The sequence below is a fragment of the Canis aureus genome, chromosome 16, assembly GCF_053574225.1.
Source record: "Canis aureus isolate CA01 chromosome 16, VMU_Caureus_v.1.0, whole genome shotgun sequence".
Taxonomy (NCBI): Eukaryota; Metazoa; Chordata; class Mammalia; order Carnivora; family Canidae; genus Canis; species Canis aureus.
The window spans coordinates 50,551,600-50,571,022 of NC_135626.1; the positions used below are offsets into that span (position 1 = coordinate 50,551,600).

At 48.2% G+C, this 19,423-nt stretch overlaps 1 protein-coding gene and 1 long non-coding RNA gene across 4 annotated transcripts in view; one reads left to right on the plus strand and one right to left on the minus strand.

Moving 5' to 3' along the window:
- Positions 1–5,700, plus strand: LOC144286888 (uncharacterized). 2 transcript variants are annotated; one of them, XR_013354846.1, is made up of 4 exons: positions 1–134; positions 1,262–1,582; positions 2,588–3,135; positions 5,027–5,700. It is a non-coding gene; the product is annotated as an uncharacterized LOC144286888 (long non-coding RNA). The 2 variants fall into 2 exon arrangements; XR_013354847.1 differs by having other exon boundaries at positions 2,831–3,135; positions 5,027–5,697.
- Positions 4,170–19,423, minus strand: part of MYL4 (myosin light chain 4) — a 27,318-nt gene continuing 12,064 nt past the window's right edge. Inside the window, exons 1-8 of one of the 2 annotated variants that reach the window (XM_077853991.1) lie at positions 18,719–18,735; positions 15,505–15,655; positions 12,616–12,643; positions 7,411–7,560; positions 5,950–6,123; positions 5,391–5,468; positions 4,793–4,837; positions 4,170–4,339 (exon numbers count right to left, since the gene is read on the minus strand). In XM_077853991.1, coding sequence (XP_077710117.1) covers positions 4,809–4,837; positions 5,391–5,468; positions 5,950–6,123; positions 7,411–7,560; positions 12,616–12,643; positions 15,505–15,621 — 576 coding nt within the window. In that variant the 5' untranslated portion in view covers positions 15,622–15,655; positions 18,719–18,735 and the 3' untranslated portion in view covers positions 4,170–4,339; positions 4,793–4,808. Of the gene's footprint in view, positions 4,340–4,792; positions 4,838–5,390; positions 5,469–5,949; positions 6,124–7,410; positions 7,561–12,615; positions 12,644–15,504; positions 15,656–18,718; positions 18,736–19,423 lie in introns of those variants that run through there. The other variant, XM_077853992.1, reaches the window with a different exon arrangement.

Genomic DNA, 19,423 nt, shown 5'->3' on the forward strand with positions numbered 1-19,423 from the left:
CAGGTAATCAGGAGCCAGGACACACGCACTGACCATTAGATGGGAGGCAGGGAAGGGGCAGAGCCGGGAGAGTGCAAGCAGGAACTTCCCCAAATCTCCTCCCTGTTCCTGGCCTTGGTTCATCTTCTCTGATGGTGGGAACTTTTTTCTTTTTAAAGATGTTTTATTTATGTAATCATGAGAGTCACAGAGAGAGAGAGAGGCAGGGACATAGAGACTTGATCCCAGGACCCCAGGACCATGCCTTCAGCTGAAGGCAGCCGCTCAACCATTGAGTCACCCAGGCATCCTAATGGTGGAAGTTTTCAGTGAGGCTCCTCATCCTCTCTGACCTGGAGCAGGAAGCTTCCTCTGTAGCAGCTGGCCACAGGTCTTGGGGTGGTATGGAAGCTGCACCAGGATCTGTATTTGCTGTTCCAATCTCTGGGAGATAGGAAGCCTGGCTGGTGGGCATATTCAGGCATCTTCCTTCTGCAAGACAGCTGTCCCATGTCCTTCACTTGCCATCACCCCATCAGGACGGTACCATTGCCAGCTTCAGATTGGAATCCTCTTTCATTTGCTCAGGATCTGGGGCACCCCTTCCTCTCAACCCTCATTTGACCTACTGAGGTGCCACCCTCTCAGGTCCACAATCAGCTACCCCTCAGGGTGGTGGAAGGGTCCTCAGTGGGCTCAACCCTATTCCTATAAATTATACAGTCTGCTAAGAGACTGAATTGTGTCCCCCCACTCCCACCCCCAGATTCATATGTTGAAGCCCCAGCCTCCCACCCCTAATATGTAAAGGCATTTGGAGGAGGGGCCCTTGACAATTATGTTTTGGAAAAGTCATGTTTGTGGAGCCCTCGTAATGGGATCAGCCTCTCTCTCCCTCTCCTTCTCTCCCCACTTTTTCTCCTCTGTGAGGGCACAGCAGGAAGATAGGAAGGGAGCTCTCATCAGAACCCAATCATGCTGGCACCCTAATCTCAGACTTCCAGCCTCCAGAACTGTGAGAAATAAATGTCAATTGTTTAGGTCACCCAGTCTATGACATTTTGTCCTATCAACTAGAACAGACTGACACATGGCTTGAGTCATGGTTTGAAATATTGGAAGTCAGTCCAGTCCAAGAAAAACTCGGAAATAGGTTACCTTTTACCCATACTTCTTCCCAGGAGGGGCAAGTACTGGGCCTGACTGAGGGGCCAGGCAGGAGGGAGGTTGAAGAGGCTGAAGAAGTTAAGAGGATCAGAGTTTCTTTTTCTTCTGTCTTCAGATGAACAAGCCCAATACCACAGAGGTCCTGCTGCTTCCTGAGGAGGCTTACCAAGTAGGAGACGCTTCCAGAACCATTCCTTCAATAGAAGTGGTGGCTGAGCCTGCGCCACCATCTTAGACCATGAAAAGAGGTCATACACCACAATGCCACCAGATAAAAGGAGCCTGGGGTCCTGAGCACTTTGTGCAGAATGACACTGCCAACCTCTGAACTTCAATAGGAGGAGAAAAATGCACTTGTGTTTCTTTTGAGCCACTGTTTTCGGTCTTCATAAGTCACAGCCACATAGGACCATAACTGATACTGGTTTCAGAAAAGGTTGGCTGTTATCTATCACGTGATTACAACTATGTAATGCCTATCTGCCCACTAGATTGTAAGCTTCATGAGGACAGGGACCGTGGCTGTCCCCAAGGGCCAAGCCAGGGCCTCACACACAGCAGGCACTGGGTAAGGGTCTATTGAATGAGGTGGTCATCTCCGTGCATGACAGTCCTTTCCTTTGGCCTGAGCACCAGCCTTGGGGGATCTTTCCCTGTGACGTCTCACTTAAAGCCCATCTCCCAGGGAAAATCTTCCTTGTCACACCTCATCTCCTAGTTCCTCTTCTTGCAGGTCCCTGGGAGCTCATACTTTGTGAGTTACAAAGATAAAGCGGTGCTGCTGCTGTGAGGCTACTTGGCAATCATTCTCTGGTTAGTCCTTGGAGGCTTACATCCTTGCTTAACTGGACCGTAAGCTGCTTTGGTAGGGAAAACACTTGCAGTTTTTTGGTTCTTTGGGGTTTTTTTTGTTTTTTGTTTTTAGAGATTTTACTTATTTATTCATGAGAGACACAGAGAGAGGCAGAGACATAGGCTGAGGGAGAAACAGCCTCCCTGTGGAGAGCCTGGTAGGGACTTGATCCCAGGACCCCAAGATCACACCCTGAGCCAAAGACAGATGCTCAACCACTGAGCCACTCAGGTGTCCCACACTTGCAGTGTTTTGATTGTTGGAGGCCTTAACCCCAATTCCTCACAAATGTGTAGAGCGGACAGCAAACACTTTGTGAAGAAAGGTGGGGAAGAGGGAAGCTTGATGAGGCCTCGACACTGAAGAAGAATATTGGATTTAAAGTTGGAAAGGATGATTTTGAAAAGGGGAAATAAGTAAGGTCAAAAAAGAGCAGTCAGACTCCCAAGAGCCTAACTTGGAAAAAATTTCAAAGGCACATTGGTATGTTGACCATGGGGAAAAGATGGGATTCTGGGGTTCCATTAGCTGTGACCTTGGATAGGTCACTTCACTTCTAAGAATCCGTCTCTTTATTTTTACAATTAGGTCTGGCTCCAGCAGTGGTCTTCTGGTTGTGCTCCAAGAAGCACAAGTTAGAGACTCTCAAGAAGCTGGAATCCAGCCCACCGCCTCAGCCAGAGCTCTGTTCCCTTCAGCTTTGCATATTGGCTTCCCCCATAGAATTTAGGTTGAGCAAAAGTCTTTGGAGCTAAAACAATTTGAAAACCACTAGAGTCAATGACCCCTTTCATAACTACATAAAGATCTCTGGTTTTATGATTCAACCAGCTTACTCACAAAGTTGGAGCTCTCTTCAAAGAAGAAAGGCTACCCATGGACCTTGGTCTCATCTTCGCAGCCAGACTAAATTCTGAGAAGGGTGAATTTAGGTTGGTGGTTCTCAGCTTCCTGCAACAAGCTTCCTACGGAGCCTCAACAATGGCTGGATTTATAGATGTTCCACAAAATTCTGCGGCTGGTTGCCCCAATGGGGCAACAGGGAAGCTATGAGAAGGAGAATCTAATCCACCCTGGAGAGCTCTCAGGGATCTCGGGATCCCAATATAGTGGTGACTGGGCCCCTGAACTCTGATGTAAGTGTTTCTACTCATGGGTGTCTTTAACTCACCACATTTCTATCGCCTTCTTCCCAATCCTGGTTTTCTCATCTCTCTCCTTTCCCCGCTTGCCTCTCCCTGCTCCCCTGCCATCCGAGGTCTGTGCTCCCTGACCCTGACACTTTCTAAGGCGCTGATTTGGAGTCCTGAGTATGGAGCCCAGGGTTTGAGCAGGTGAATCAGAAACCAAGGGTTTTATATCCAGGGAAAGAGGCACCTGAAGGGCTCACAGCAAGCAACAAGGACCATAAACAAAATGTAGTACATACAGACAGCGGAATACTATCCATCATTAAGAAAACAAGGAAATTTTGACACAGGCTACAACATGGGTGAACCTGGAGGACGTTATGCTAAGTGAAATAAGCCAGATGCAAAAAGCCAAATATTACATGGTTCCACTTTTATGAGATACCTACAGGAGTCGGATTCATAAAGACAGAAGGAGAATGATGGTTGCCAGGGGCTGAGGGGAGAGGTAGTGGGGAGTTAGTATCTAATGGATATAGAATTTAGTTTTGTAAGATGAAAGGTTCTGGAGGTTGGCTTTTACAACAATGTGAATGTACTCAATGCTATAGACTGTACACTAAAAATTGTTAAGATGGACATTTTATATGTATTTTGCTATAGTTTTTATAAAAATGAAGGATCATTTGAGGCATCCTTGGCAGCCCCAGGGCTCCTACACCCCTCTTCCTGTTCACCACCTGGAGGTGAGATCAGGTGGTGAGTGAGCCTTGGAAGGAAACTAAACTCTGGATTTCAGCTCCTTAAACATGCAGCCCCACCCACCCCACCCCCTTGAGCTTTCAGCTCATCCAACCTTAATATTTCTGGATCCCTGGGCTTCAGCCTTGTCACCTAGCTCCCAGATACTACTCATTTCTCCAAGGAATATGTGTGAAGCCTCATATCTCAAACACACACACACATACACACACACACACATGCATGCACACACACCTCAATTAATTAGATTTAAAAAACAATTCAAAGACAGGCTGGACTCAGAATTTGGCCCAGAACCTTGCCAGGACTGTTTATTTACAGGGAGGGCTATGGGCCTGGGATGCCCTCAGGGCTGCATGCAATGAGTCCAGAACCTTAGCTCCAGCTCAGTTATTCTGGGCTTCTTGCTTCACTTGCCCCAGAAAGGCTGAGGCCAAGGGCCAGGCACCTGAAAGAAAGTGCTAGATGGATCCCAGCCCCTTATCACAAACCACACACCCTAATCAGGATGGCCTTAAGCTCAGGGAAGGGAGTAAATGGGAAGAGTCAAGGACACAGGCCATTCTTCTACCCAGGACCTGGCTTTCGCACAGGCAGGGGCCTGAACAGGAGGCCCCAGGCTGAGAGACCTACTGGAGAGGCTGTCAGGGGGAACTGAGAAGGTCAAGGCAGGGTGCAAAGAGCCGGCGAGCGCCAGGCTGGGCTGGAAGGGATTGAGGCCAGGAGGCAGGAGCACAGAGGGTGCAGAGAATGGTGGGCAGGCCAGGCTGCTCTCCCACCACGACCTCCTCTGATAGCCCCCTAACAGGGTCAGGTTGGGACAGAAAAGCTCTAGGGCAGGTGGTGGGGTTTGGGAGCCCCTGGCAGACCCCAGAAGGGAGGAGGGAGAGGCTGCACTCACCCTGGACGAGTCTGCTTCACCCAGACATGATGTGTTTGACAAAGGCTGGGAAGGGAGACAAATCAGTCATTGCACTTGGCTCCTCTCGGCCCCTGAGACCTCTTCCCCTCCCTCATGTTGCCTGACTTCCAACCTTCCCACCACCCTTTCTCCAGACTATGATTCTCTCTCTTATTTGGAGTTGATAAGGAAAAGCTGGAGGACTCTCCTAACCTCTGCTCTGTGTCTTCTCAGCTGACCCTCAGACATAGACAAAAGGAGCTACGTTGTCTCTGCTAATCCCCTCAACCTTGAGAAAGGTGCCAGCATTGCCCCATTGCTCAGATGAGAAAACTGAGGCTCAGAGAAGGTCAGTGACTCGATTCAGATCACACAGCCAGTCTATCACAGAGCTATCTCCAAAACCCATGCTCCTTCTATTACACTATCCTGTCCACTCCAGGGATGGAAAAGAACATCCATCGGGAGCTCACCACCGCCCATCTGGTGCACACAGCCTCTAGCCCCTGGATATTTCTGTTCTGTTCTGCAGACCCGCCCAGCCCAAACTGTTCCCACCATCCCTGGGTGTCCCAGGAAGTGAGGCATGACCCGATACCTTCGTAATTGATACAGCCATTGGCATCCTCTTGCCCGGCCAACAGCTGCTCCACTTCGGCCTCAGTCATCTTCTCTCCTGGGGTGGGAACAGTAGGCTCTGAATTATAGATGGCAAAGGAGAGACAGGCCCAACCCAAACACCCCCTTGAGTCTCAGGGCCCAAGGCTCCCCGAATCTGAGAAGTGGATATCCAAGTTTTAAAGAGGGAGCCAAGGGTCTTAGATCTTTCCTACTCCCCAAGGCCTCTCCCTCCACCCTACAGCCAGCACTAGGCAAGCAAACCAGGGCCCCAGTGATTGAGGCAATGACAAAGATGGAAGCTCTGGGTCCCACATCTCAGGCCTTAGCCTTGCTCTGCCAACCTGCTCTCATCTCCTTCCAAGCCCAACTGAGCAAACCCAGTTAGGGAAGGTTGTTCCTGCAGAGCCTGGAGAGACATAGCCTGGATCAGGATGTGATCCTCAGGATGCAGAGACTCCCATCTACCCCCTATGTATGCCACCCGGGCACTTCCCATCTCTCCATTCCTCCCCCCTGGGCACCACCAGCCTGCATACCCAGGGTGGCAAGGACATGGCGAAGCTCAGCACCCATAACTGTCCCATTACTCTCCTTGTCAAACACACGCAGCCCCTCCACAAAGTCCTCATAGGTGCCCTGTTCCTTGTTGCGGGAGATGTGCTGCAAGATTGGCAGGAACGTCTCAAAGTCCAGCATCTTGGCATTCATCTCTTTAGGTAGGAAGGAAAAAGAATGTGATATGAGCAGAAGCTCAAGGGGAACAGGGGGTCAGCAAGAGGCCTCACCCCAGCTCTGCCAGACCAGGACCAGGGCAGAGGGGAAAAACCATCAGGACTCCACCTGGACCCCTAAGCTCCAGGTGGTGGGTGACGTGGGGGAGCTGGGGTGGCAGCAGCAGGCCTGGAGGGGCCCAAAGGATCACAGAATCGGGCCCCACATGCACCATGTAACACACATGTCACAGAGGTAAACTGATAGGACTACAAAAAGAATTTGGCATAATTCCTCTTCTGGGTCTCCGGACTAGACCACATTGCTTGGAGCAACAATGAATCAATAATTGTTATAAATTTGCAATTCTTTTGTGACAAGCCCACTTTTCCCATATTATAGTATGTTAAAAAGGTTTAATTTTTAAAAACCACAAATGTTGGAAATTCTTTCTTATATAACAACACAAGAATCTCCAAAAAATGGAAGTGCTCAGACATCCTTTACCTCTAAGAAGGCCTGCTGGTCCTCGGGCCCTCTCCTGCCCACGTCCTTCACCCCATACTGGAGAAGGGGCCAGAATCAAGGAAAGGGCAGGAGATCAATATGGGGGCCCAGGAAGCCTCAAGAGATGGCCTCCCCTGGCCAGGGGGCTCCTGCCCTGTCTGCCTATCCCTGCCTACCTCTCTCAGAAGGACATGTGTGTTAGAGCAGCTGTTAATGTACTACCACATGTGACAGATGACATTCACAAATGGGACACGTTCCCTTGCACCACTTTTGAAACTTACCAAAACCTGCCAAATGCAGATGAATGAAAGAGGCAACATTACAGAGCTCATCTTGAGTCTGCTTTAAACTTGAACAAATAATTTGTGATCTTCAGTGCTCTAACCATCCTTAGAAACAAAGTATTCATGATACAAGTCATAGTGGTCACAGGGCACTTCAGTGTGCTAACACGTCAACTGAGATACTGGGCGTGGGGGTGTGGGCAGATCCCCACCTCACATCCCTACAACCCAGGATGTCAGAGGAAGACACTGAAGCAACAGAATGTCGCTCCTGCTCAACTGGGGCTTCAACCTCACAGGGAAAACAAGAGCAAGGCCTGGCCACGTTCTTCAAGAGCCAACTGTCAGAGACTTCCAAATAATTCTAGCAAGGAGAGAAGGGGTAAGCTGGGGATGGGGTCTGGTCTTGAAGGGCTAAAGCAGGGGAAGAGGAAGAGCCCCAGGGGCCTCAGGGCAGACACCAGGAGGCTGAGCCACGAGGCCCATGCTGACCTTCAGGCTTGGGCTTGCCCAGGACACGCAGCACCTCGGCATTGGTGGGGTTCTGGCCCAGTGCCCGCAGTACGTCTCCACACTGCCCATAGGTGATCTTCATCTCTCCAGTCGGTGTCCGGTCAAACAATGAGAAAGCCTCTTTGAACTCTGCAGAAAGAAGACCTGACTGCGGCCTCCTGGGCCAAGCAAAGACAGTGACTGGGAGCTGATCAGCCTCCACCCTGCCTGAAGAGCAGGTCAATGTGGTCAATAAAACGTTTTGGTATTTGCCCTTGGCCACCAGGCCAGCCCCTCCCTGGAAGCCCCCCATGCCGTCTTTTGACAACCAAAGAGCATTCTGGAGCCTCCATGACCTGCTCCGGCGCTGGGCCTGGGAGCTCTTCTACCAATTATTGTCGTGTAATCTGAATATCTCCCCTGCTGCCCCCTCAAATCCCCCCACCCTGCCCTGCTATAGGGGTGGTGCCTGACTATCAAAACTGGGAGGGAAGTGAAACTACTGCTGGCTCAGAAGTCAGGATTCCTGGGTTCTCAACTTGGCTCTGCTGAGTAGCTTAGAATAAGACCAGCTAGGACTCAGTTTCCTTGTGCAAACCAAGGAATAAGGCTTCACCCTCGCCTCCCTTCCCAGTTACCGTGAGAATCAAAGGAGATGGTAGCATGTGGGGGCACTTTGCAAAGTGATAAGACCTGTTCAAAAGTTGGCTAACAGGGCTGCCTGTTCCAGGCCAGGCCAACTGACATGATGAAGACCACCCCAGCTTCACCGCTGACCTGCATGTGGCCTTGAGCAAACTATTCAACTCCGTGGACCCTCCTTTTTTTTTTTTTTTTTTAGCTCTAAGCAGGGATGCAATGTCCACCTGAGTGGGTTACCGGAGGGGAGAAGGCTGGATTATCAAGTGTGCCAAGCCTGCTGTCTAGCACATGGTAAGGGAAACAACAAAGGGTGGTTATTACTGTATTCCCTGGCTCTGGAGCCAGCCCAGAGCTCTAGGGACTAGACTCCCGAAGGTATCAGGGTGCTGTCCAAGGAGCAAGACCAAATTAAGGCACTCCTGGCCCTTTGCAAAGAACCTCAATTCCTCATTAATTTGGATACAACCAGTTCATTACTGTGGATAATTTGGACTGGGAATGGCAAAGAAATGGTTTACTGGGCAGATTAACAATATGTATGAACCACTTAGGAAAAAAGCTCCTTTTAATCCTCATCAAATACTCTAGAAACGTTTATTCCTTAGAGGCTACCCACGGATTATTTATAAACCATTCCACATATCAAAGCAGTCCCCCCACCCAAGACATTTATTTGCAAGTCTTTATTAGACTTTGTAAGAATTTAAAAGATACAAAACCACATGTCTTTCAATTACTGAATAATGAAGTTCAAATTCCATTGCCATTGCTTATTAGCTGCGTGACGTTGGGCAAATAAATATTTAACCTCTATAAACCTCTTCTCCTTTATAAATGGCACCTACCTCAGAGCATTCTTAAATTACACTCATGTTATATACAATAACGTAGGTTACAAATCTTAACAAAATGTCCTGCATATAGTAAATGCTCAAACAATGCTGCTAGTCTTTTCTTAATGGTTTAATCTTAATTTTACCACTTAACTATGTGATTCTGGCCAGGTCACTTAACCTCACTGACCTTAGTTTCCTCCTCTGTCAAAAGGAAATAACACCTACCTCACCGTTTTGTTAGAAGGATCTAAATTTTTTTTTTTTAACTTTTAAAGCGATTAGCACGGCTTCTGGCACAAATTCAGTACTCAATAAATATGTTAGTTGAACCTGAACTCAGAGTTTTTGATCTCCCAGTTCATTCAGAAGACTGAGGTCAGATTTAATAAAAGTCCTCACGAAAAAAGAATATAATGATACTTAATAAGGAGGTGGAACAAAAAATAAATAAATGTAAAAAAATAAGGAGGTGGAACACGACAGGGTGGGGGAGTAAAAGAACAATGACTTATGATCTGATCACTGACAATGGACCAAGTTCTGAGCTAATTAATCTTTCAAAAACTCTATGCTATGGGTATTATTGTCTTCATTTGTAGGCCAATGCACATGTGACTTCTGACCAACTATTCAGGACTCCAAGAAAATAGTGAGGAAGAAGGAGGAGAAGGAAAGGACCTGCTGTATCTGTTAACACCCCAGCCCGCTGCAAACCCTGGTATATATACACATAAGCCAAAACACTGAAGTTTAGGGTTGCTACTACATAGAAGACAAAGCCAGTATGATCTTGGGGTGTATGAGAGGTGATGAGGTGATGTTCATGGGCCCAGAAGAAACCTTTTCTTGATAGTCTGTAGGAGTTGGGTGCTTGCTAGAGCAATGAGTAAAGGTGGTAATCCCTTCCTATAAGAATATGGAAATCTGGGCGCCTGGATGGCTCAGTTGGTTGAGCATCCAATTCTTGTTGTCCATTTATGTCATGATCTCAGTGTCATGAGATCAAGCCCTGCCTCGTGGCTCTGTGCTCACTGGGGAGTCTGCTTCTCTCCCTTTTCTTCTTGCCATCCACCTCAAATGCCCTCTCTCAAATAAATAATCTTTAAAAAAAAGAAAAAGAATATGGAAATCTGGAAAGGGACCAAGAGTTAGAAGTTAGTTTTCTACAAGAAAAAAAAAAGCATTATAATAAAATGGGGCCATACCGCCAGGAGAATATAAAGACAGGATTTGATAACTATCTTCAAATGAACGGAGGATATCTGAAGGATGCCGAATAGAGTCACAGACTTTCTGAGTTGAAAAGAACCAAATATTCTTACTTTTCAGATAAGAAAATTAAGGTTCAAAAAAGTGACCTTGCCCAAAGTCTCATGGCTAATAGTGGCAGAATTAGGGCCAACACTAAAATCTCCTAATTCCAGAGTTGCCTCGGTGGCTCAGTGGTTGAACGTCTGCCTTTGGCTCAGGTCATGATCCCAGGATCCTGGGATTGAATCCCATGTTGGGCTACCCCATAGGGAGCCTGCTTCTCCCTCTGCCTGTGTCTCTGCCTCTCTCTCTCATGAATGAATGAATGAATATCTCCTGAGTCCAAATACTCTTTTTAGCATAATACAAGAAAGCCATCTTCAGCTTCATCAAAGAGCAAATAAAGAGATAGCAGGAGTAAAATTCAAACAGAAACAATTCCGATCCAAAATAAGGGACAATGTCTTCAAGGTCGGAGGGATGACAGACTGAAAGGAGTTAGACCATAGCCCTGAAAATCTTCCTGGACCAAAGAGGCAACCAGCTGTTCCAGTTAGCTTTGACGGTGACTCTCATTTGGGAAATGAAAATTTTTTATTGTTAGTTGATTCTCTCAAATCCTCATGGGTACCCCCATGCTTATATCTATGCACAAGTATATATTTAACTAAGATGCATTTAAATTAATTTTAAGTATTTTGTAGCACACCAAACTATTGACTAAAAGTGAATGTCCATGGGGTATTGCAAAAGCAGAGTCAGATTCAATTTACTAGTTTCAAAATACATCTGCTAGTTCTAATGTCCTATTTGTGGGTAAATTGGCATCACTTTATGGGAAGGCAATTTCACAAGAACTCTTATAGTTTAAAATGTATGTATCTTTTTTTTTTTTTTTTAAGATTTTACTTATTTATTCATGAGACACAGAGAGGGAGAGAGAGAGAGAGAAGCAGGCTCCATGCAGGGAGCCTGATGCGGGACTCGATCCCAGGTCTCCAGGATCACACCCTGGGCCAAAGGCAAGCACTAAACCACTGAGCCACCCAGGGATCCCCTGTATGTATCCTTTGACCCACTCCTAGGAAGTTCCCCTGGGGGAAGCATGCTGATAACTCCCCACCGGCAACAATCTAAAGCTCCATCCCAATTAGCCTGATTCAATTAAAAGGTACATCTGTGTATGAGACTCTATGTAATTCTTGAAAAAAATGAAGCAGAATTGTTAACTATAAAAAGATACCAAGGTATAATAGGTTTATTATTAAATAATATACATTAGTAAAACCAAATATGTATTAAATAAAAGATGCAGGATAGTATATATCACACAACTCAATTTGTGTAAATTTTATACATACATATCGGTAAGTCACTATAAATTTTTCTTGAAGGACACAGAGGCTTATTAACAGTAGTTACCTTTGGGACAGGAATCAACATGACAGGAAAGCAAGAGGAAAATATTTTTATTTTTCATTATTTACCTTTAAGTAGTATATGAATTTTTGTTTTTGTTTTACCACGTGCAGCTATTAGTTTACTTTTTAAAATATAGTATGTGCTTAAAATCAAGGGGGTGGATCAGATGACCTTTCAAGGTCCCTTCTAACTCCAATGACTTCGTGTCCTAGAAGCATTTAGTGAGGAAAACAGAGGGATAAGTTGCAGTGGCAATAAGCCCCAGCTATGAAGCAGATTCCACATGATGAAACATTCCATCCTCAAAACAGCAGACTCCCACAGGAGGAGGGTAACAATCAGGTTGGGGAGTTGGAGATTGGAGGCTTGTCTTGAAGCCCACTTAATAGCACTTCCTAGAACATTGAGAAAACAAACTGTCTCCATCCAAGATGGAGAAGGGTTGGTGATGGGGATCACAGGTGGACTAGGCACCCCCAAGTCACCACTGGCCCTGCCGCCATTAGCAGGTGAGCATCTCAGTGAGCTATAGGATGAGAGGAGAGGATGCCAGTGACCTAAAGAGGGCTTTCCAATAACAGGAACAGAAATGAGTGTTCTAGATATCTTGAATAGTAGATTTTGTGGGTAGAGGGAAGAAAAAGACATTTTTGTTGTGCATCTATTATGTCTCAGGCAGTCTGGCAGGATAGTTGAGAATTCACGTCTGCAATCGGACTTCCTGAGTTAGAGTTCTGCTCTACTAACAACTGCCTGCATGAGATTGGGCAAACTACTGAACCTGTGCCTCAGTTTTATCAGTCAGTGGGGGTGGTAATAGTCCCTACCTCCTGGGGGTGTGGTGAGAATTGAGTTAATCCACATAAAGCGCTTATGTGATAACATAGGTTAGATGAAAAGAAGCAAACAGAAAACCTTTGGCAAATACAAGTTAGTAATGATGAGAACGGTGATTACTATTAACCTGGAGATAGCAACCACTCCTCTCAGTCCTCCTCCTCCTGGAAAGTACAACAGCAGGCATGCTAGGGAAGGTGGGGTTGTCAGTACTCACCTTCGATCTGGTCAGCAGTGAAGTCTATCTGTGGGGAGGGAAACACAGGAATGAGACTGCCGAAGGCTCCTGGAGGGAAGCAGAAGTGGCTTCCACCACAGTCAGGGGGCAACTCCCTCAGGCCACCAGTGAGGGGCGGAGACTCAGGGCAGAGCCCCAGATGAATGAACTACAATATCAAATAATGCAGCCACGAGTGCTCCCTCAATACTGCAAATGAAGTGATGGCTCAAAATGAAAGAGAAAGAGAGAAAGAAATGTTCCAGATAACTCTAGAAGATATGCTGACTCTCTGTGGTGATTTCTTCAGGTCAAATATAAATTGCTCACCCTAGCTGACCATAAACTGCCCTCACTTTCAACCCTACTCCACAATCCACCCACAATCATACATCCTCTCCCTTTGGGCAGCCACCACTCCTCACCCTTGGCCTCTCTGTCCTACTTGATGATGACCATCCACGTCCTGCAATCCCACCTTTCCTTCTCTGGCCCCTTCCAACCCCACCCCTCCTCTTAGGCACTGGGACAGCAAGCCTAGCTTGGGTGGGTCCTCTGCATTCCTGAACTATTCTACAGTCCTGCCTCCAGGTGTGCCCAGGCCCCCTGATGCCAGGGCTCTCCTAGGTCAGGGATTTTTTGTTACTGTTCACAGAAATGCCTGGCACAGGGTAGACACTCAAAAAATATTTGTTGAGCAAAGTAATAAATTTGGATACACTCACACAATGCATAATAATTCAATGGTGAGTAAAGAACAATCAGGTGGGAGGCTCTGAAAATGAATGACAATGAACAAGCATGAGTCATCATCATCATTTAGGATTTTGCGTGTTACTTCACCATCCTTATCTGCCACCACCCTCCCCACCCAATCCCCTCTCCAGGGGTGGTGGTAACCACTGCTGGCACATCTCCTTCATGGACCACCATTTCTAGTCCTAACTCTGCTGCTTGTGCTGTGCCTCCCAGGCAGACCCCTGTTAATGAGGACCTCTGGGGGTGGCTGGAATAAGCTAGGAGAGGGGAGGAGGGGTTACACTGGGTTGGGCAGGAAACTAGCTGTGACCAGGAATGGAATGGGCTTTGCCTCAGGAGGGTTGGTCAGCAAGGTATAAATGCCCCTGGACTAGGGTAAAGGATGCTTTGCATGAACTCTGAGGAAAAGGTGCAGTTGCTTTGCTTTGTGAAGTGCTAAGTCCCAGGAGTAAATGTGTAAGAGAAATTAGTGTAAAAACATAAAATCAGAATCTATGGTCATAACCATACATATTGGGGTTAAGTTTACTTTTGTTCTAGTTTTTGAGCACAGACTTCAAAGCAAAGGAACCAAATAAGCACAATAATGAAGGATACCTACATTTTTTTTTTCCACTTTAAAGCAATTTCAACTATGGTCAGGTTTGGAAGATCCAGGCATGGGAAAGAGGACTGCAGTGGGGAGGAGAGAATCAGGGGGTGGGGGTGGTGGGTGGATGGAGAGGCAATGGGTCAAAGAGAAGGCTCTGATATGATACCACGAGGTAGCTGTCACCAGGATGCCAGGGGGGGGGGGCAGGCTATCCCATAGGAGTAGCCCATTATCAGAACAAATCAGAAATAAAAGCATCCTGAGGAGTATGGGGGAGAGTCAGCTTTTCTCACTAGGCTCTGCCCGTAGTGGGAGTAATGTATGACCCACGTACTTTCAAGGTCTTACACTATCACCTCCATGTGTACCACAACCAAACCCAGGGACGTGCAACTACTTCCATCTCTTGGCCAAACCAGTTATGCTTGACCCCTCACCCTTGTACGAATTACCACAGATCAACCCCAGGGCCCTTGGCACAGCTGCAGGGGATGTGGGCACCAGGAGGAATCCTGAGAGACTAGGGAGGGTCAGTTTCCCTATCTTCTTGTCGTAGCACCCGGTCCTGAGCCCTTATTTTGATTTGATTCCTCACCACCCCTGGCCCTGCCCTCATGGGTATCCCCAGGGGCCCACCACTCCCAACCTGTTATTAATAGCTCTTCATACCAGAAGCACTTGACCTCTCACATTCTGGTGCCAAGGCTTAGAACTGCTTCACTCTCCAGAGGCCTCTGACCCCTCCTTCCCCAGCCCGGCCCCTCCCAGTTCCATTCCTTCAGCAGCTGGGCCAGATAGCTGGGAGGCCTGAAGTGACTGAGTCAGCAGGCAGGGCCCACGCCAGCTGCAGGGAGAGGAACCTTCCAGGGTGAGGGGAGCAGGGTGGGCAGAGAGGGAAGCAGGCCCCCCTCCCTCACCGGGTTAGAGGGTGGGCCTCGTCCTAAGATGGGCCAGTCCCCTGCAGACTCCAGACAGGAGCCTAGGCTGAGGCCACAGAAGGAGGGAACCACCTCGGCTGGGGAGGAGAGAGGGAAGCAGGCTCCTCTCTGCCCCCACCACCCTCCTACTGCAAGGGTCTTGGTGAACAAAGCCTTTCCCAGACTCTCTCCTCCCTTGCCATTTATATAACTCGTTCCAAGGTACATTGGCCATTATTGGTACGTGTCTTTTCTCCAGAAAGATGAGGTACCACCTCTGAGGAAAGGGTCAGTCTCTTTTTCTTTGCTATGATGGCTCCCACAGTGCATTAAAATTTAAGGCTGAATAGTCGGTTGGTAATACCTCCCTGCCATTCCTGACTCTGACAGAGCAGGGCTTCCTCAGAGCAGAAACCCATCCCTGAGGGGCAAGGCCTAGATCCCAAATCCCCCTCACCAGCCCCAATGCCAGCTCCACCATCCCGTGCCCCATGATGCAGGGCATAGGCACCACAGTCCCCATCCTGGTCCAGCCTCCAGGAAATAGATCTCTAAGGTCCAAGACAGACAGGATCCCAAAGGTCATCCCCACCTCCATTCCAATGGTTAAGGCTCACTCACCTTTACACTCTTGGGATCAAAGGCAGGTTCCTTGGGGGGTTCAGGAGCTGGGGCAGGGGCAGGGGCTGGGGCAGCCTTGGCTGCTTCCTTCTTAGGCTCGGGCTTCTTGGGAGGCATGTTGTCTTGCTGGGATCTCCGGTGGAGGTGGGAGCTAGGACAGAATCAAGAGATGTGGCGCCTAGGAGAGGAGACAGGAGACTGGGCTGCCTCCCTCCCCTTTTATCCTGGGCAGGAGCCCCCACAGAGGGGCTGGGTGAGAGCAAGAGCAACCGCCCTGACTATAAAAGGAAGAAACACCAGCAGGGTACAGCTGACAACTGTGTATTGTCACCAGGTTTGGGGCCACGAGCCTCCCCTCCCTCCACACCTCACACTCCTCCCGGCCTCCACCTCTGGGACAGGCTGACCCTTCCTGCCAATTGGTGGAAGCCCAGAGGGGCCAGGAAGACAGACCCTCCAAAAACACCAGAGTCCAGCCAGAGAGATGAGCTGACTGGAGCAGTTGATAACCTTCACACAAAGCCCAGGGGAGGGTAAGGCTTTTTTTAGCCCCTCCAGAGCAGAGGCAGCCCACTGCACATTCCTTTTAAGCCGGCTCCTTTAAGCTGAGAGCCACTCTGGGGCCTCAGCTCTGCCCTGAGGCTCAGCTCTAGGCCTGGAGCCCTGAAGCAACAGCTGGTCGGCCAACCCTCCCCATTCCCGCCCCCCCTCCCCACCCCCTGCCCCTCACCCTCCCTATTTACAGGCTAAAGCCCTCCATCCTCCAGAGCAGGCATCCCAGGAACTCCACAGACCTCAAATCCCCGGGCTTACCCTCACCACCAGCCACCTCCATCATTCATTCAGGGAGTCCTGAGAGGCAGAGGGGTGTGGCTAAAAGTCAAGGTGACTGGAGGTCAACTTGGGTCTCCTTGTCACTATCCCTTTAACTCTGGACACTAGGTGTGCATGTGCAGGTGTGCGGGTCTGTGTGTGTGTGTCTGTGAAGTGCTTACTGTGTACCAGGCACTGTTCAATGCTATTGTATAAAATCTCATTACCTCTTCACCCCAATCCTACAAACTAGATACTATTCCCATTTTACACTTAGGGAGATTGAAACTAAAAGTGGTCAGGTAACAAGGTCACTCAGCTAAGTAGCTATGAGCTGGATCAGGACCCAGGTGTATCTGATTCTAAAGTGTATGCTTATATCATTGAGATCATAATCCCATTTATGGGGGCACCTGGGTGGCTCAGTGGTTGAGCATCTGCCTTTGGCTCAGGGCTTGATCCCAGGGTCCTAGGATCAAGTCCTACATCAGGCCCTCTGCAGGGTGCCTGCTTCTCCCTCTGTCTCTTTCATGAATAAATAAATAAAGTCTTAAAAAATAATAATCCCATTTATGGGATTTATGGTGGGGGGTGTGCACATATGTCTGTGTGTTCATCTGAAAGGCCAGGACGTATACACGCTAAAGTGTTAGGGAGACACACCCCTGGGACCTGGGGGCGGTGAGGAAGGGAGATGACAGCAGTTCAGAATTTTGTACTTTTTTCACTTCCTGCATTAATGGAAATTTTTAGAACTAGCATGTACTGTTTTAAAAAAAAAAACAAACAAACACTTAAAGGCTATACAATGTTCAGAAAACCACCACCAAAAAGCTTACCCACCACACAGAATTGCTTTGAGCTGAACTTTAAGACTCTCCAGTTCAGAGGATGAAAACTCAAGTCAAGAAAAGCCAAAAAGTTACCTCTGCCTCTCTAGGCCTGGTCTTCTTACCTATAAACAGGATTACTAGACTACATACCACCTGGTCCCTGCTAGCTCCTAAGTCTGCGTGCAGTTCCAGGTGCCTGGGGGCTCACACCCACTCATTCCCTAGGCTCCATTTTTCCAGACCTTTCCCAGCCAAAGGGCCCTTGGAGTTGGTCTCATCCTACCTGCTTTTGTGAGGAACCTAACGCCTAACGCCAGACTTTTAAGCTGCCCAGAGAAATTCAGCCACTCATAGAGCCAAGCCAGCTAATTCTGGCTCCCCGTGTGGTGTGTGGAGCTCTGACCCCACCCTGCTGCTCTTACAAACCTAGATGTGCCCTCACCACTGGTAAGCGGAGAAGCCTTCAAAGGAAACTGAGGCAGGAAAAGGAGCCAGGACTTGCCCAAGGTGATACAAGAACAAGACCCAAACCCACGTCAGTACTGGTCCTGGCTGGGATAGCAGCTGTTCACTCTTTCACCTCACCTCACCCCTCCTGGGCTTCACCTTCTGTCTTCCTTCTGAGTTCCTATCATCTGCTTCCAGGGGCCTCTGCTTGCACTCTTGCACTTTCCCTGTCTGACCCTTCCCTGACTTCCTCACTCCCCAGACGTTGGGAGCTCAGGTTGTGGGAGGTGAGAAAGGAGGAAAGAGAAGCCCAGCCTCTCCCCTTCTCTCCTCCCACTGCAACCTCTTCCCAGACTAGGTGTGCTGTGGAGTTTGGTGGAAAAGCTGCAAGCCAGAAGCTGGAAGATCCAGGCACTAGACCTGACTTTGCCAGCCACTCCCCTTCTCTGGGCCTGAGCTTGCTTATCTCTAAAATGAGAGATAATCAGGAGCTTTCAAACAGTTTCAAACAGACACCCAAGACCCAAGCCTCCCTTAAATTGCTTCCGGCTGTAAGGGATGCAGAGAGGCCAGGTTTGGAGCTCCCCCTGCCATTTCAATCAGCACCACTCCTGTGTGTTTTCTACATGGGGGTCCCACGATCATTGTCAAAGAAATGATTCCATGGTTTAAGAGTAAAAATAACCACTGAATGAGATGCTTTCATATATCCTTTCCAGTCAAGAAACAAGTTATTCTAACCATTCTAGTAAGAAGTTGATCCTCAAAAGACAGAAAGTCAGGGGTTTCCTTTCATTTCATTTATCTTTTTCTTTTTTCCTTTTTCTTTCTTTTTGTAATGAGGAGCAAAATATTCAGTCTGCTTGGGGACAGAGCTATGAGGTTAGAGAGCTGGGAAGACTGAATGAGGCTAGCTGAGCAACTGTAGACATGAAAGGATGAGGGCCTTAGAGATAGACGAACATAGGGCTGAATGCTAGATTTGCCATTTCCTAATCTCCGGTCCAGTACCCTAAGGACCTTCAGCAGTAAACATTTCCTTCTCAAGTTGTTGTGAGATCTGTATGAAACAACATGAGCAAAGCACCACAAGCCACCCCTGGCACAATGGAAACACTCACAGCTGTTCATTTGTTTTCCTAGATGAAGCTAGACGTGTGTCTGGGTTTCTCAGACTTCTTGGAAGGAACTCCAGGAGAGAGGGCCTGTGGGGGAGGAGCAGCACAGGTAAGGTGGCAGTGGCTACTGGGATTATGAGGTGTGGGTTTAGGAATGAGGAAGAGGTGGAGAGAAATGGGGGTTGGAGGAGGGCGGCCACTGGTACCCATGGTGTGACATATTTGTGGCTCAGAAAGCATGTTGCAGGTCCCTGGGGCCAAGCAGCCTGCCTGTCAGCCACACTCAGATGAGGAGCCAGCCTGCCTGAAACTTTAGGCCACAGGCGCCCCAGCGTGGGAGGAGACACTCCTCAAATCAGTTTCTGATGCTCTTTAAGCAACACCAGCTAAAAGAGTGTCTGGCACTTCAGAAGCAACTGGAGGAGAGTGTGGTTTTCCAGAAAGAGCTATGCATCAAGCGTCAAGATACCCGCCCCTGGCCTTGTTATTATTACCACAACTCATGATGCCCACAGTTCAGAAGAGCTCAGTAACTGGAGCCAGAGGTGTCACTTTTGCGGCCCTCATTCTACTTCATGGTCACTGGCTTTTCCCTTCTTGTCTGTCTAGAGTATCCTGCACCAGGCCTACAGCATAGCTTCCCCCTCCAATACATGCTGACCAAGTAGAGCAAAGGAAAGAAAGAGAAAGAAAGCAGAGACTGTAGAG